Source organism: Puma concolor, chromosome A1, assembly GCF_028749965.1.
Source record: "Puma concolor isolate L17-30 chromosome A1, mPumCon1.1.hap2, whole genome shotgun sequence".
In the NCBI taxonomy this organism is placed as follows: Eukaryota; Metazoa; Chordata; class Mammalia; order Carnivora; family Felidae; genus Puma; species Puma concolor.
Genome location: NC_141667.1, coordinates 102,225,519 through 102,243,104, shown reverse-complemented (window position 1 = coordinate 102,243,104; position 17,586 = coordinate 102,225,519). Strand labels below are relative to the sequence as shown.

General features: G+C 40.7%; 1 protein-coding gene and 1 long non-coding RNA gene across 3 annotated transcripts in view; one reads left to right on the top strand and one right to left on the bottom strand.

Moving 5' to 3' along the window:
* The window catches only part of ARHGEF28 (Rho guanine nucleotide exchange factor 28), a 311,363-nt gene that overhangs the window by 170,728 nt on the left and 123,049 nt on the right, over positions 1-17,586 (top strand). Inside the window, exon 1 of one of the 2 annotated variants that reach the window (XM_025924359.2) lies at positions 16,935-17,230. The exons of the other annotated variant lie outside the window; for it this stretch is intronic. Coding sequence (XP_025780144.2) covers positions 17,146-17,230 — 85 coding nt within the window. The 5' untranslated portion in view covers positions 16,935-17,145. Of the gene's footprint in view, positions 1-16,934; positions 17,231-17,586 lie in introns of those variants that run through there. 2 annotated transcript variants of the gene reach the window in all.
* Positions 15,585-17,456, bottom strand: LOC147584332 (uncharacterized). Its single transcript, XR_015248523.1, has 2 exons — positions 17,290-17,456; positions 15,585-17,120 (listed from the first exon to the last, which is right to left on the bottom strand). It is a non-coding gene; the product is annotated as an uncharacterized LOC147584332 (long non-coding RNA).

Below are 17,586 nucleotides of genomic sequence, written 5' to 3'. Positions count from 1 at the left end.
ACCCCAGGGTTCCACTTTGAGTTAGAGCCTGACGAAGCAGTTGGAGGCTGGGGGACATACATAACCTGGGCTCTCAGCTGATGTCTCGTCTCGGCCTCTGGGCGGTCTGGGCAGACCTCTGGGGCTCAGTGCAAGGCAGATACGCACCAGCTTTCCCAGTTGGCTTCTTTAGACTCGGCGAAGCCGGGGCAGTTCGCGCACCTGGAAAGCACACAGGCAGAGTAGTGTGAAGTGTTGCGAGGGTGCAGTGGAGGTGCTATTGGCCCCGGTGGCGAAGTGCTCAGGCCGATGGGAAGGGCAGGGAAACGGAGACAGTGCCCAGGCTGAGTTTAATGGTGAAGGTGGGTGGGCCCGGGAGCCTAGTGGCACAGGGGTCTCCCTGGAGGCCAGTGGGGTGTTGGCACATTTGGCAGGCACAGGCAGAGCAGTGACAGCAGTTGGGGAGGCGTGAAGAGTAGAACACAGCGAGGAGGAAGTACCGTCAGCGTCCGTTGGCTGTGCTGCTCTGGTAGCTTGGCCGCGAGCCAGACGTGTTTCCAGGGTCTCCCTGAATGACGTGCTACTGCAGTTGGGACAGAAACTGAGATTCTTCCGAGCAGTGTGCGCACCTTTAAGATTGCTGCTATATAAGGTAAGGGTACTGCTTGACTTGCAGAAGAGGGGAAGAGGAAGGAGAAATGAAAGCAAACGTCTCCGTTTAAATGACTGTTGTAGGCCATTAAAGCCAGGATCCTAGCCCTTGCTCACGCGTACAGGATGTCTCATCTACAAATTGCATCATGCCCCCAGGAACGTTAGCTGTGAAGAATGTTTACCAAAACACACTGCTGGTGGGGGAGGACCGTCGGCTGTTACAGGGGTTCAATAGCAAGAGGAGACTAATTTTCAGCCTTGAAGGCTCCATTCTCACACTGTGCACGTGCTGGGTTAGAAGACACGTGGTAAGGAGACAGTAGTGGTCTGACCTCATCAGTGTGTTTGGTCAGTCACAACGTTGTGTCTGAGGAGGATTGTAATAAATGCTTTGAGACAAACTTGGACTTTAGTGCAGTGAGTTACGAAAAGGGCCGTGAATGATTGTGCCTATGCTAACGTTTGCTTTTTGTTCAGTTAAATTAAAGTCACCTGACTTGATGCCAAGAAGGCTCTCTTTTAAAAGAGCCTTCTGGGACAGAAGGGGGAAGGAAGCAGTGAGCAATAGTTGGATGGTAAGCCCGAGTCTGGAATCTGAAATGGCTTTTCCCCAAGGTCACTTCCAAACTATTGTGTTATTTTATATGTGCTTACGTTCTGCTCAGTCTGCAAGGACACGCTGATTAATGTGGGGTTGAGATACATGTCTTGGCTGACTTGGATTATTCAAAATAGTATGACGTTAGTTTTGCATGCTGTCATAAACTACAGCAGTGCTGTTCCAGTAGAACTTTCTGTGATGACGCCATGTTTTATATCTACATTGTTTGCAATGGTAGCCAGTAGCCATAGGTCTATTGAGTGTATGGTCTGTGACTCAGGAATTGATATATATACATTTTAAAAAATTTATCGCCCTGGAAATTCCCGTTGTATCGTTGGCCATCAGAGCATCAAGAATTATACTGGCTGTTAGTTCCTACACTGAAAATGGCTGTTGATTGCAGGGATGATGTCTTTGGTGGGTAACAGCTGGTTAGCTCGTCCAAGCCAGTGCCTCTGAGCCACTCAGGGGGTACTAAGAGGACTTTTGGGAGTGATGGCCCTGCTCTCTGTGGATGCTGTAAGAACCTCCAAGGGGAGGCTCTCAGTTGAAGGGCTGGGATCCAATTCTGTTGCCGTCAGAGTGAAGAGAGGAACTTCTCAACGTGTATTTCCTTCACATTGAGGGCAGGTAGAATGGAGAGAGCGGGCAGAGCATTTGGATGAAATGGATTGAGAGAACATAGATGAAATGGGCCAATGGAGAAATGAAGAAGGAAGAAAGGGTCCATTTGGCTCAAGTATACAGGACTGAATGTGATTAAGAAATAGAAGCTGGGCGGTGGGTTGCAGCAAGCCCTGTGCTGAGGAGAACGGAAGTGGACAGCGGTGGGGATGTGGGGGGACGTGGGGGGATGGTGAGCCTCAGCCACCCTCCTGGAGCTCCACCTGCACACAAAAATGCATAAAGCATCGCTGCGCCAGCCAGGTTGCACGTGGCATGACCCGTTGCTGTCGTGCAAACTCTACTTTTAAAAGGTTGAATTTGAAAAAATACAACTGCCTGGTTAGAAATTAAGATTTCCAGTGGAAATCTTGTGCTTGAAGACTGTGAAACAAGAGTGCCGGTATCTCAGGTGAATTACAGAAGGTCCTGGAAGAGAACACTCCTGCTAGCCTAGCAAGGGATACTCAAGAGTGTGAGTGAAATTGTGTGTGTCACACCAGATTCGGTGACACTCGCACGGATGTGGATTTTTCTGCAATAATTTATCAGCCATGTCCTTCATTGAGCAAAGATTGTTTAAAAATTACAGCTCAAGCTGTAATAGTCACATATTATATGACTATTTAGATGGAAAAAATGGGTAGGCGAACTAGACTTGTTAAAATAAGAACCAGGTGAGCATGTTTTAGCTTTCCTTATGGGACCTGGTTCTAGGGAGGTAGAGATGGAGGGGAGCTCGAGATGGAATTGGCTGGCATCATCGGCCTTGCTTGACAGTCCCAGGACCTTGAATCTCTGGGCAAGAAGCAAAGCCGTTCCAGGTTTGGCTGGCTGGCAGAGAGTGGGCTTCCTGAAGTGCCAGAGAAGACTGGAAATAGACTGTCGTGCCAAGTAGACTTGTGGATAAAATAATCTTTCTAAATTATGGAAGTCGTAAATGCTCACAGTAGAACAATTTGAAAGCTTATAAAAAGTAGGAAAAGAGAAAAACGCCCCTGGAATTCTCCCACCCCAGAGCAGGTGCCCTTCAACTTTGGTGTATTCCTACCAGTATTTTTATTACACATCCATTTTTTTTTACATAGTTGGGATCATGTAAATCACAGAATTCTGTGTCCTGGTTTATTCATTTAACATTATATGCCATAAGTAAGCTCTATTTTAGTAGGTAGCTGAAAATGATTCTGTACTTTTTTTTCCTACACAAAAATGGGTTACTTTTCTAAAATGACAGGGAAAGTATCTTAGATGATGCCAACAAGTACTTATCAGTGAGAAGAAAAAGGCTTTTTTTAATAATATATGTGGTTTGATTTTATAGAGTGACCTGATTTTCATTTTATGCTGAGGCTCGAATCCCAATTAGTCTTGAATAATTCTTGTATCACTTCATTGCTTTTGCTGTTGTTACTTATATGTAACATGAGAAAAAGAAAACCTTTTAGTTAGTAGGTGTTGGGACTGGGAGGGGTGGATATCAGGGAGACACATGAACCAAAGCTGGTGTAGAAAGAAACCCGACCCGATTACCCATCCCCCCTCCCCCCAAAAAACCCATCCAGACCAATTGTGAAGACAAGGAAGCAGAAATAGACAGAAACAAACAGTAGGAAGTGCAGTGTTGCAGATTGCCTAACCTAGACAGCACAGACTTTCATGACTACAGAAAATACTCAAAAGGAGAAACAAAGGCCTTACACAGGAAGCTTAGGAAAAAATGTGAGCGAGGGGAACCTGGAAGGAAATGATTGGAAGATCCAAAGGATCAGCCCCTCTAGAACAAAATGTTTGGTGTAATACAAACTTCTTACAGGATCCTCATTTGTGGCTCTATTTGGGAGAGGTCCAGGTCCGTGGATTTCAGTGGTAAGATGCATGGAGGCCATATAGTCATTCATGTTAGTTTGGCATAAACCACCAAATAAGTAGGGCTAATCAGGTTAGTCTTTGGTTTCTTATGTTAACTAAAAGTTTAGAAATGCAATTAAGGTTGCTAAGTTATAAAAGCATATAAAACAGCACTTTTAAGTTGTTTGTGAAAATAGTTTTGAGATGGTTCCAAATGGCGCAGAATCTTAAGATCTAGCACCCATGTCAGTGGAAGCTGGCTGTCTCTTGGCTGTTATTTAATAATAAATGTGTATCTATGTTGAGATCTGAAGAATGTTAAATGAAACATGAAGGAATATTTAAAAAGTGTCAGGGAGAAGGGAGCTTAGCAGAGCTTGTAACCTTCTGAAAAAGAAGTTTTGAAGTTTTTGGCAGATCTCTCTCTATGCCCCAAGCTACAGAAGCTTCTGTGGATTCCTTTTTTTAGGCCGGGGATGGGAGGGGTGTGTCATTTCTTTACCACAAGCCAAAGCTTATCAGTGATTTGATTTTTGAAACAAAGGGGCTGGGGCTTTAGATGGACAAATATCCCAGGAAGACCATTGGGGATGCATAGTTATTTGTAAAAACAGACTCATTGTAGTCCTGTTGATTTCAGTGATTTTTTTTTTTTTTTTTTAACTGTGCTTGTTGAGGTTTTAAACACTGTTTTTGGTAGAAGAATTTACTGACTTACTAGAATTCGGCTGAGTGTATGTAATAAGCTCAATTTGGGTGTTTTACCATGAGTGTTCTGCCTGTTCTCTTTGTGCCTTCACTGTTTGGACACATTCTCCTCGTGGAATGTGAATAAAGCATTGTTCTTTAAATTAGACGATAGGAATATTTATTGGCAGAAATGTATTCCATAAATTAAAGAATTTGGGGAGTTTTAGGTTAATCTATACTATAATCTAGGAAGCATGTACACACTAAAACCTTACTGGAGGTGTAGAGTGTCATGCTGCTTTTCTTTGGATTAAAAAACAAAAACTGTTAAACTGAAAGTCCCAAATCTATTATGAGCCTCATGCTCTGCCGATTAGCTCATAAATATAAAAAAGGGAAAATAAAAGTGAATGAAGATGAAGAGTTGCATAGGTACTCTGTTACCCTGCGGTTCTAAACTCAGCCTACACATTGGGATTACCTTGGAGCTTTATACTGAAACCTGTGTCCATCCCCATAGGAATCTGACTTACTTGGTCTGGACTGTAGCCTGCACTTAAAGAGTTCTACACGTTACCCAGGTGATTCTCAATTGTGGCTGGAGGTTGGGAACCATGACATATGTCCTCAGGGGAGCTCTGCTTTCCTTGAATCACCCCTGACTTCCTGGGTTTTCCCTATTTTTGGAGTTGCGGAAATGGTGGTTCTACTTTTATTGGAATAGATAGCAAAAGCAATTAATGGAAGCCAATTTGTACTGGGTTTGCAGACTCCCAATGATTATCACCATCAATATCCTCATCGATCTCTGGGGAATGTAAAACCTTTGGGAAAAAAAAATTATTGAGAAAATTTCCCAGTCACTTGAACCTAAATGAGATGGTTAATATTTAAAGATTAATCACTTTAAAATATTAAGAAGGAATCCTGTGATTGTGACTTGCTTTCAGAGTCATTTATTGGACTTTGAGGTGCACAGATGAGGATGAAGGGAATTGTGTTTAGCTCATGTGATAAGGGCTTTACAAGGATGCCTGATGTTTGGCATTAGTACCTATAGTACTAACGGAACTACCTTTTTCTTTCTTTTTGCAAACAAATTTAATTTCTGAAATGTAACTGAGGGAGGGGAAAAAATGGCAGTTTTTTCTCTGAATTCTAAATGTCCTTTTTGTCGTTGCTGTCTTTCATTTTATTTTTTCGTCATGATGGGTATATTCTTTAATCCCCATCTCCTAGCCCCGCCCCCGCCCCCCCCAACCTACCCTCTGGTAATGATCAGTTTTTTCTCTGTAGTTGAATCCGTTTATTGGTTTGTCTCTCACTCTCTTTTTTCCTTTGCTTGTTTTATTTCTTAAATTCCACGTGTAAGTGAGATCACAAGGTATTTGTCTTTCTCTGACTTATTTTGCTTAGTATTATACTCTTTAGCTCTGTGTTGTTGCAAGTGGCAAGATTTTCTTATGGCTGAATAATTTTTTATTTTATGCACCCTCTACCCACCCACCCTCCCCCCATCTTCTTTATCCATTCATCAGTTGATGGACACTTGTGCTGTTTCCGTACTTTGGCTATTGTAAATAATGTTGCAATAAAACTAGAAATACATATATCCCTTTGAAGTAGCGTTTTTGTATTTTTTGGGTACTCAATAGTGTGATTACTGGATCATTTTAAATTTCTTGAGGAACTGCCATACTTTTCCAGAGTGGCTGTACAAGGTTGCATTCCCACCAACAGTGAACAAGGCCAACACGTTGTTTGCTGTGTTTTTCATTTTACCCAATCTCATAGGTGTAAGGTGGTATCTCATTGTGGTTTAGATATGCATTTCCGTGATGATGAGTGATATTGAACATCTTTTCATGTGTCTGTTGGCTATCTGGGTCTTCTTTGGAGAAATGTCTGTTCATGTCTTCTGCCCATTCTTTTTTTTTTTTTTTTTTTTTTTTTTAAATTGGGCTATTTGTTTTTTGGGTACTGAGTTGTATCTGTTTTTTTATATAGTCTGGATACTAGCCCTTTATTGGATATGTCATTTCCAAATATTTTCTCCCATTTGTAGGCTGTCTTTTAGTTTTGTTAAAGGTTTCCTTTATGCTGCAGAAACTTTTTATTTTGATGTAGTCCCAATGGTTTATTTTTGTTTTTGTTTCCCTTGCCTCAGGAGACATACCTAGAGAAATGTTGCTTTGGCTGATGTCGGAGAAATTACTGCCTGTGCTCTCTTCAAGGATTTGTATGGTTTCAGGTCTCACATTTAGGTCCCTAATCCATTTTGAATTTATTTTTAAATTCAAATGATGTAATAAAGTGGTCGACTTTCATTCTTTTCCATGTGGCTGTCCAGTTTTCCTGACACCCTTTATTGAAAAGACCATCTTTTTCCCATTTACGTATGAATTGTAAATTTTCATTCTCTAAAATAAGATTCTCAACTCCGAATAAACTAAGTGAATAAGTAAATTCCATAGGCTCCATCCCTAAAGATTCTATTTTGATGGTTTAAGTCAAATGATTAGATATAGAATTCAGGCAAAAATAAAATATTAAAGTAAAACTAATTTATAAAACATGAAAACAAATGAAAACTGGGAAATATATTCTGGAAATACACTTAACATTTTAATAAGAAGAGTTAAAATTCCCCCCATAGATTTCTTTCTCTTGTGTTGAAATATTCGAGTATAGCGTATACAGACGTCAAATGTAAAAATTGCTCTCACAGAAGAAACACTGGGCTCTGGGCCTGACAGCAGAGTACGTGTGCTTATGTGAGTTGAGGCTTGGTTTTAATTGAGTACCAGTGGCTAATCCCTTGGAAGGGACTTCAGGGCAATTAAGTAAGAGCTCGTATTGCTGGCATGAAAGCTAACAATTTACTGGGACACACTGCTTTAACTTTCAGAGTGGCTAATTGAGAGGACCCTTTTATGAAACATGGCCCCTTTCTTCCAACATGAGCAAGAAAGCCAACAGAATTTATTCTTCACAGTATGAGATCCTGTGGAAGAATGTATACAGCCAAAATACAGAGAAGTGGTACAACCACAAATTGAATAGGAGACCCAGTAGTAAATCTATGTCTTTATAATATTTTAAACAACTTTAACTTCACTCTGTGATTTTTTTTTTTTGATACATAGAACTTGAGAAGAAAACTGTGAGTAAGCTAGCTGGGTTTCATCCATGCTCTTGAGATCTGTCTGCGGATAAGATTTCTGTGATCCGATTGAGGTAGGCTCACTGAGGTACCCTCAGTTGCACATGAGAGCTTCTCCCTAGAGTTACCTCTTGGGAAACTCTTAATTCCAAAGAGACACTATTTGTTTATGAAAAATTAAAATTAGTTTCAGGATATTATCTTTAAGGTTTAATTAGCTCTGTTGGTAACTTCACATAATAACTTAAAAGAAAGTGGAGTTTTAAGCATGACTTGACTTCTCCGTATCTCATTAAGTAAGTGATTCAGTATTTTAGCATGAATTCCACAAACGTTTAATGAACATAGATTCTGTACTTTACCTCATCCTTTAAAAATGTTTTAAGCTTTATTTTTTAGACTAGCTTCAGATTTACAGAAAAATTGTAAAGATAGTACAGAGAGTTCCCACACGCCCCTCTTCCCCATTAACATCATGTATTATGGTACACCTTTTTTTTTTTTTTTAATTTTTTTTTCAACGTTTTTTATTTATTTTTGGGACAGAGAGAGACAGAGCATGAACGGGGGAGGGGCAGAGAGAGAGGGAGACACAGAATCGGAAACAGGCTCCAGGCTCCGAGCCATCAGCCCAGAGCCTGACACGGGGCTCGAACTGATGGACCGCGAGATCGTGACCTGGCTGAAGTCGGACGCTTAACCGACTGCGCCACCCAGGCGCCCCATGGTACACCTTTTTAAAATTGATTGATGCATTATTATTGACAAAAGTCCATACTTTGTTTAGATTGCTTTAGTTTTTATCTGATTTCCTTTCTGTGTCCCAGGATCCTATCCAGGATGCCATATTGTATTTAGTTACCATGTTTCCTTAGGCTCCTCTTGGCTGTGAGAATTTCTCAGACTTTCCTGGTTTCTAATAATCTTGACAGTTTTAGGAGTACTGGTCAAGTGTTAGGTATAATTTCCCTCAGTTGTTATTTTTCTAAAATTTTTTCCCATTATTAAAATTGGGGTTATGGGTTTGGGGAGGAATACCACAGAGGCAAAATGCCATTGTCATCACCTCATTGGTGTATGCTATCATTACTTTCACTGTTAATGACGACCTTGATTATCTGGCAGAGGTGGGTTTTGTCAGCTTTATTCACTGTAAAATGATTCTTGCCCACTACTCTTTGCACACTATACTCTTTGGAAGGAAGTCATGATGTTCAGCCCATACTTAAGGGGTGGCGTGTCATCTGTATACATCCTTGTGTGCTAATAAATAATTTGGAATTCTCCTGCTTGGGGGGCTTATACCCTTCCTTACCTATTTATTCAATCATTTATGTCAGTATAGATTTTTGGATATTTATTGGATACTTGAGGTAATAATCTAGTCCTGCTTTATTGTTCAGAAGTGGTCTCACTCTGGCAATGGAGGAACTCTTCCAGTTGGCTTCTTTGTCCTTTGTACATATTTCTGTCATTGTGGGGTTTTGTTGTTGTTGTTTTAGGGGAGTGAACATACTCTTTAAGATACTCTGATGGTGGATACATGACACTGAATTTGTTAAAACTCAGAGAGCTTAATGGCATACAGAGTGAACTTTAATATGGGCAAATAAAAAAATTAAGTTGGAGGATCCTGTGATGGAGACAGAATGTGACAAAACCATTTAACTGTACTAAAAATGTATGAAATGCCTTACTGTAGGGGATGCGGAGAGTTCAGACCTCAATAACTTTGAAAATGAGTAGAGTCTGTAAGATGAAAGGAAGCGGTATGTAAACATTGTCCTCTGGGTGATGGAATTGTTGGTCCCGGGGATACAGGTTAACAATTATACCACTGTACAAGTACCCTGGAAATGAACACTTAAGCAAATGGATTATAGATAAGATTGTTATGTTGGAGTGGGAGTTGGTAGATAACCAAGGTGAGGAGGCTAGAACGATCTTTGTGCTAATGAATTAGAGTTGGACACATCAGTATGTACTCATGATTAGTTAACATGGACACGCATAGTTGCTCATAGAAATACTTGTAGATAAATGTGTATGCATACGTTAGGGCACGCATGTAGGTGTCTCCTTACTCTTCCAGTTGACAGGGCCTAGAAGTAACAATACTCTAGTTAGCATATGTAAGATGAGCCACCCTTTATTTAAAACTAGGATTCTCCATTCTGTTTTGTGGGAATTTTAGCTTTAGAACTATGGCATGGATAGATTTAAGTTTACATTAGAACTGATTGTTTAAGTCTTTTGCCCATTTTATATCTCCTAGTTAACTTTTGGACATGCAAATAATCATATAAAAGTCCATAGAAGAATAAGTTGAACTTTGAATGTTAAAATTGGCTTTAAAAAGTAGGTTTGTAAATAAGTTTGTGGCACATAAGAAACTTTTTTGGGAAGATTTGGGAAAATTGGAATTGGAAAATTATCAGAAAAAACCTAAAATGTACATGTCGCTCTCCCTAAGTGTCGTGGCTCTTTCTATCATGAAGGATTCCTTTGTCCTGAGGCTATGACAAGAAACTTGACTGTCTGTCCACCCTTGCTCTGTCCAGCCTCGTGGCTCATATCCTTGCTTTTCCCACCCCTAGGACCTCTCACATCCAGTGTCCACAGCTGCCTCTCCATAATAGAGTCAAAATTCCTCATAATTCATTGTTCAGAAAAACCAAGTGCTTATACTTTTTTCCTTTTAGGTTATGCCAAGGATTTCAAGGTCTAAAACAAAAATAGATCCACCAAGAGTCTTTTTTTTTTTTTTTTTTTTTCCTTAAGAGTATCATCTGGATAGAAATTGATCATTTTAGCCTTATTAACTGCTAGGGGAAGCATTGACAATATAATTCTTTTTTTTAAAAAAAATGTATGTATGTATGTATGTATTCATTTAAATATAATTTATTGTTAAATTGGCTTCTATAAAACACCCAGTGCTCATCCCAACAAGTGCTGTTTCAAAGGGAACATGCACCCCCATGTTGATAGCAGCACTATCAACAATAGCCAAAGTATGGAAAGAGCCCAAATGTCCATCAATGGATGAATGGATAAAGAAGATGTGGTATATGTATACAATGGACTATTGCTTGGCTACCAAAAAGAATGAAATCTTGTCATTTGCAACTATGTGGATGGAACTGGAGGGTATTATGCTAAGTGAAATTAGAGAAAGACAAACATCATATGACTTCACTCATATGAGGACTTGAAGAGACAAAACAGATGAACATAAGGGAAGGGACGCAAAAATAATATAAAAACAGGGAGGGGGGACAAAACAGAAGAGACTCATAAATATGTAGAACAAACAGAGGGTAACTGGAAGGGGTGTGGGGGGGATGGGCTAAATGGGTAAAGGACACTATGGAATCTACTCCTGAAATCATTGTTGTACTATATGCTAACTCATTTGGATGTAAATTAAAAAATAAAATTAAAATAATAGTAAAAAAAATTAAAAAAAACCCTATTTATTTATTTAAATATAATTTGTCAAATTGGCTTCCATAAAACACCCAGTGCTCACCCCAGCACGTGCCCTCCTCATTGCCCATCACTCACTTTCCCCTCCCTGCCCCCCACCCATTTGTTCTCTACATTTAAGAGTCTCCTATGGTTTGCCTCCTTCCCTCTCTATAACTTTTTTTCCCCCTTCCCCTCGCCCATGGACTTCGGTTAAGTTTCTCAGGATCCACATATGAGTGAAAACATATGCTGTTTTTCTCTGTCTGACTTATTCCATTTAGCATAATACCCTCCAGTTCCATCCACATTGCTGCAAATGGCCAGATTTCATTCTTTGTCGTTACCAAGTACTATTCTGTTGTAAATAGAAACCACATCTCCTTTATCCATCAGTTGATGGACATTTGGGCTCTTTCCATAATTTGGCTATTGTTGAGAGTGCAGCTGTAAACATTGGGGTACAAGTGCCCCTAGGCATCAGCACTCCTGTATCTCTTGGGTAAATTCCTAGCAGTGCTATTGCTGGGTCATAGGGTAGATATATTTTTAATTTTTTGAGGAACCTCCACACTGTTTTCCAGAGTGGCTGCACCAGTTTTCATTCCCACCACCAGTGCAAGAGGGTTCCCGTTTCTCTGCATCCTCTCCAGCATCTGTAGTCTCCTGATTTGTTCATTTTAGCCACTCTAACCGGTGTGAGGTGGTATCTGAGTGTGGTTTTGATTTGTATTTCCCTAATGGAGTGACATTCAGCATCTTTTCATGTGTCTGTTGGCCATCTGGTTGTCTTTGGAAAAGTGTCTATTCGTGTCTTCTGCCCATTTCTTCACTGGATTATTTGTTAAAAAAAACCTGTATTTATTTTGAGAGAGAGTATGTGAGTGGGGGAGGAGGGAGACAGAGAATTCTAAGCAGCCTCCATGCTGTCATCACAGAGCCCAACCTGGACTTGATCTCAACGACTCTGAGATCATGACCTGAGCCAAAGCCAAGAATCAGACACTAACCGACTGAGCCACCCAGGTGCCCCTGACATGATAATTCTTGAATATGTTGCTTCATGTAGAAATGTGCTTTCCTGTCCTAAATGTTCTGGATATTTTCTTCTTACACTATATGTGGATATTGTCATAATACAAGTAATGTCATCCTGATGGATTTCTAGGGTATACCCAGTTTTTCCCCTTAGTACGGTGATAAAAAAGCTTTTGAAAGGGCATGCAGGTTTTTTACTCAAATAAGTCAAGGTAATTAAGGTAGGTAAGAAATAAAAAGTACTCTTATGTATAAAATAAGATGGCTTTAGGAAATGGTGGCATCCTAGAATTCTAATTTTTTTTTTTTTTTTTTTTTTTAAATTTTTTTTTTCAACGTTTATTTATTTTTGGGACAGAGAGAGACAGAGCATGAACGGGGGAGGGGCAGAGAGAGAGGGAGACACAGAATCGGAAACAGGCTCCAGGCTCCGAGCCATCAGCCCAGAGCCTGACGCGGGGCTCGAACTCACGGACCGCGAGATCGTGACCTGGCTGAAGTCGGACGCTTAACCGACTGCGCCATCCAGGCGCCCCGAATTCTAATTTATGGTAACAGTGTTTGTCCCATGCTCCCAGTTGATGTCTCTTTTATAGGAAATCAATTTTATGGGCTCTGTTTATACACAATACAGAAGTAGAGAGAAAAATTGTAATTCAAATGTCTGGCTGGCTCCACTCATGATGCCATGTCCCTGAGTGTGACACTGCCGATGTGAATGTCCTGTGCCCACTGTCCTTCTCAGAGCACATCTTGAGCCCATGGATAGGAGCTGTGCTTTTAAAGATCCTTATTTTCTGTATAGTATGGCCTCCCAGTAAGAGCCAAGCATTTCACTTGGTGCATAACCAGAGTCACAATGTTCTCCAACAAAGAACTGCTTGTGTTGAACGCCAACAGATGACACGGTGCCTTCTAAAGGATTTTGAGGAAGATTCTGACCATCCCAGGCTCCATTACATTGCCTCTTCTGGCTGAAGTGCGCCAGGGTAGGCTTGTCCTGACATTAGGGGTTTTTGCCTCCAGTTCTTTGTGTTTTTTAATGACTTCCCCCAGAATGCTGTCTAGCAGTGTTAGAAACTGTGGTCTCTGGTTGTTAGACAATGGAGCATAATAGGAAAAAAAAAATCTTCCTTTTCTTTCAGTCTTGGTGTGATTGTCTGGGAACTTCTTTGCACATTAGCGTGTCTCACCTTAAGAGTCTAAATGCTCTGCTGGCTGAGCTAGCCAGGTACACTGGCAGGTCTCAGTTTAGAAAAAGCTATCACTCCGGAGATAACATAAGAATACTTCAGTGTCTAGAATGTAGAAGAGAAATACAGCGAAAGGGAAGCTTTATTTAATATTTAAGAGAACGTAATGAAAACTTAAGTTCTTTACTATTGCCCCATTTGATTCTCACAACTCTTTGTAGTATGGACGTTATGACCTCCTTTTGTATGAAACAAGTGAGGGTCGGAAAGTAACTTGGTTAGGGTTGCTAAATAAGTGACAGAGCCACTGTCTAAGCCTAGATACATAATGGCTCCCCAAACCCATGGTTTTTCTTTTCAGCTTCTGACTGCTTAAGAATATGAGTATGACACAGGGCGCCTGGGTGGCTCAGTCGGTTAAGCATCCCACTTTGGCTCAGGTCATGATCTCGTGGTCCGTGAGTTCGAGCCCCGCGTCGGGCTCTGTGCTGACCGCCCAGGGCCTGGATCCTGTTTCGGATTCTGTGTCTCCCTCTCTCTCTGCCCCTCCCCCGTTCATGCTCTGTCTCTCTCTGTCCCAAAAATAAACAAAATATAAATACCCTCTGAGGAAGATTAGTTTTACCAAGATTGAAAGGTAGGTGGCATGCCGTCATGACACGAGGAGAATGAAGGGAAGCTTCCCTTCTCTGTGGGTCTTGCAGAGAGCCAAAACTTCAGCAGCATCTGCCCTACATGTTTGTCACCCAGTGGAGGTAATTTTCTAAACAAAGGACTTTCTAATTACAGGAGGCACAGTAAGGCTGATGAAATCATTCACACCCTGGCATCATAATAGTTGTATGATAGCGGGTGAGAAAGTGGCCCTTGGGGGACCTACCATTGAATTCCTCCACCTGCAGTTGGAATCAGCCAGAGAAAGCAAAGAATTTAAGCCATTGAATGTGAACGAGATCTAAATAACGTCTTGAATTGATTTAAATGCAGTCATATTGGTATAACAGGGGACAAAGTTGAGTACTCCAGGACACATGATAAATGACCCACATTTGGGAGAAGTTCTTTGGTGAGCAAGAAAATGAACTGGCCTAAAAATAGAGGGAAGCAAACAATATTTTCTCTTTCATTTTATGTGTTAACTCAATGTTATATAGCTGGTCAGTGGCAGTAATTTCATTCTTTAAAAATATTGGTGCATCAAATAAGAATAGAAAATATTGTTAGGCTTCTCACGTGTATTTTTTTGGGTAGTTCTATTTTATTGTCAGAATAATTTTCATATCAATAATCAAGTGATAAGTAATTGGTCACCAAGGACTGTGCTTTGGGGAAAACTAGATTAAGATGGTTCTACTTGGCATCTCAGCTACTAGAAATGTGTTTTACAAAGACTTTATCCTATTTCTCTTGGGATTGTCCTGACTTTCTTCTTATCTGTCACCAATGGTCAAGAAGGGAGCAGCTCTAGTAGTTTGTTGACCCGGGATTGATCCTGGTTAAGTGGCTCTAAAACTTAACCACGCATGGCAAATGAGAAAGATAATATTATTTCCTGGTCCAACACTTTCATTTCAGTTTGATGATTGTCTGAACAGGTGGACGTTCCCTTTCTTTGGTCTACAGACCTCTCTGAGGCATCCAAGGATCTATGTACATCCGAAGTATTGCCCGGAACCTTGGAGAACAGTGGGCTTTGTCCACTCACCAGTACTGTTGTTTTATTTTGTCAAATAAAGATACTATTGTGATGAGTAAAACACAACGATACTTTAAAACACTTAACATAAAGCTACAGGAAGTCTTGTGAAGCTATCTATTTTCTGTGGCGTAGGGAATATGGTCAATGGTACTATAATAGCCTTGTATGGTAGCTACAGATAGTAGACCTACTGAGCATAACAAGAGTGTTCATTCAGTCTTCTACACCTGAAACTAATATAACATTGTGTATCACCTACAGCTGATTAAAAAAAAAATTTAAATACATATTTTCAATCAGGATATTAAACATACTACAGAATGACATGTAAAGCTTCTCTATCCACAGGTTAAGTAAGTGTACATCATTCATTCATCATATGCCCACAGTGTCCCTGGCACGTTTCTAAGGTTTAAAACTTAGAGAATGAATAGAAACACTCACCTTCAAGATTTTATTTTCTTGCTCAAGATCCATGTGGACTAAAACTCTCTTACCTGGTACAAGGCTTGAGAATAATTTATTCTTAGAATTGCACCTAGCTAATTAAGAGAAGTATTTTTCAAATAAAAGGCCACGAAGTAAAACATGTATTAATGTTTATTTTGACTCCGTTGTAATGCTTACAACTGTCTCCTAGTTGCATTTTGTTATATTTGTATGTGGTATTTATGTAGCAAACCATATAAAAACACAACCACGATTCATGTAATTCTAATTTGATTTGAATTGGAAATTAAGTGGTTTCTCCCCTTGATCCAGTTCCATCTGGCCCTCTCACCTACTCCCCACCCAATCAGACAGGATTAGCTATTATGGAACAGATTACACATCTCTTTCTGACAGCGTGGCATGATCAAGTCAACAATTTGGGAATTAATTGTGGTGAAAAGGAATATTAATTACGACACCTATTGCTATGCTTCAGATCTGCAGAGTCATGCAGGCCTTCATATCGTTTCCACAGTCTTAGTTTATTTGGGTGGCAGATGACATCACAAAAGAAAACACACCATTTCCTGCTATCAGTAATACAAAATAAATGCTTAGAAGAGGCTCCCCTCTGAGACTTGGCGTGTGTTTTTTTTTTTTTTCTGCCACAGCTCTTGGCTGCTTTGCTTGAACTTCTGTGGGTCCCATGTATCGGTGTGCTTGTGGAGAGCCGGGAAGTGACTTTGCGTAGTGTTCGGTTTAGGTGGAGGTGGTGATGGGCTTGTACTGAATGCTAATTACCAGAGGCTCGTTAAGCGGAACCTGTAGGAACTCTTGGTTTGTGGTAACTTAGTCACTAGCTCTGTTGAGAGGGACTGTAGGGTTAGAGCCAAGCTCTAAAGGTACCCTAATCCTTAAGATTGAAGCCAAACTTAGTGACAGCTGAAGAATGCCCCAATTGTGCTGAACACTAGTAGAGGACTTTGCATGTATTTAATGAGTAGAATTTTCTGTAACAGTAAAAGCTTCCAGCTGCTGTAGCATTAAAAGTGTAGGGAGACTAGATTGTTAAATGAATTATCAGAGTTGCTTCGGCCCTCGAATCTGAAAATCTGCCGACACTGTCAATGCTATGAAAGAACAGATTGCTCTGGAAAACACCTCGCCTTGAGTGTGATGGCTTTTATTTGCCTGTGTACTGAGCTCTCTGGCTGTCCACACTTGTAAACCTCAACCTTTACATCACTGTGCAAGGTGGCTTTTCTGTAAACGATACTCCAGCTCCAGAACAAAACAAGTGCATTTGGAGGCTTTTCTTGAAGCACAGGCCGCTCTCTTTGAATTCAGTTACCTTTCTTCTTAATTTCCATTTCCAGCCACAAGAAGAGGGGAGTTAATGATTCATTTGCTCCCAGTGACCTTTTGAATAACTGGACTGTGATGTACCAATACAACCCTTAGCTGCCTCTCTCTCCTTTTTCACTTCCTTCGTTTGGCTTTAATATTTACAGCCTCCTTCTCAGTCTACATGCCTGGACGCCTGAAGGAAGCAAAACGTTTATTGCCTCTCCCTCCCCGTGTTCGGGAGCTTTTCACCCAGCCCCATTCCTTCCTTTGACATCACACGGTAGACTCGCCTCCTGGCGGGGGACGCCCACAGTTCTTCCTGAGTCTCTCCTGTTGAATCTGTTGATTTAAGCAAAACAAAAAGATGGATTCGGACTCGGACTCCCCCTTTAACTACTCATGGCCTTCCTTCCCCAAAATGAAGATTCGGCGGAGGGCGTCCAAGCAAGGTAGATCCCGGAATCTTTTATTTCCCTCAGAGCCACGCCAGGGGTTTTCGTATTCTTACCTCTCTTTTCCTCATTGCTTTGCCAGACTGTTGTCTGATGAACTGCAAGTTTATACGTGTCTTTATAAAACTCTAACTCTCAAAATACTTTGCAGATAGGCTTCTGAGGTAAACCTGCTGGTTCTTAGGTTCCTTTCACTTTGACTCTGCCTTTGTGCTGAATTATGCACGTGCACTTCTCTTTTTAAAAAAAAAGTGCGTGGGGGGAGTTTAGTACAAGGTAACTGTTTCAGACTCACTTTATCGGAGTTACCTTGGAGTTACCTTGGAGTTACGTTGATAATGGAGAGTACTGTT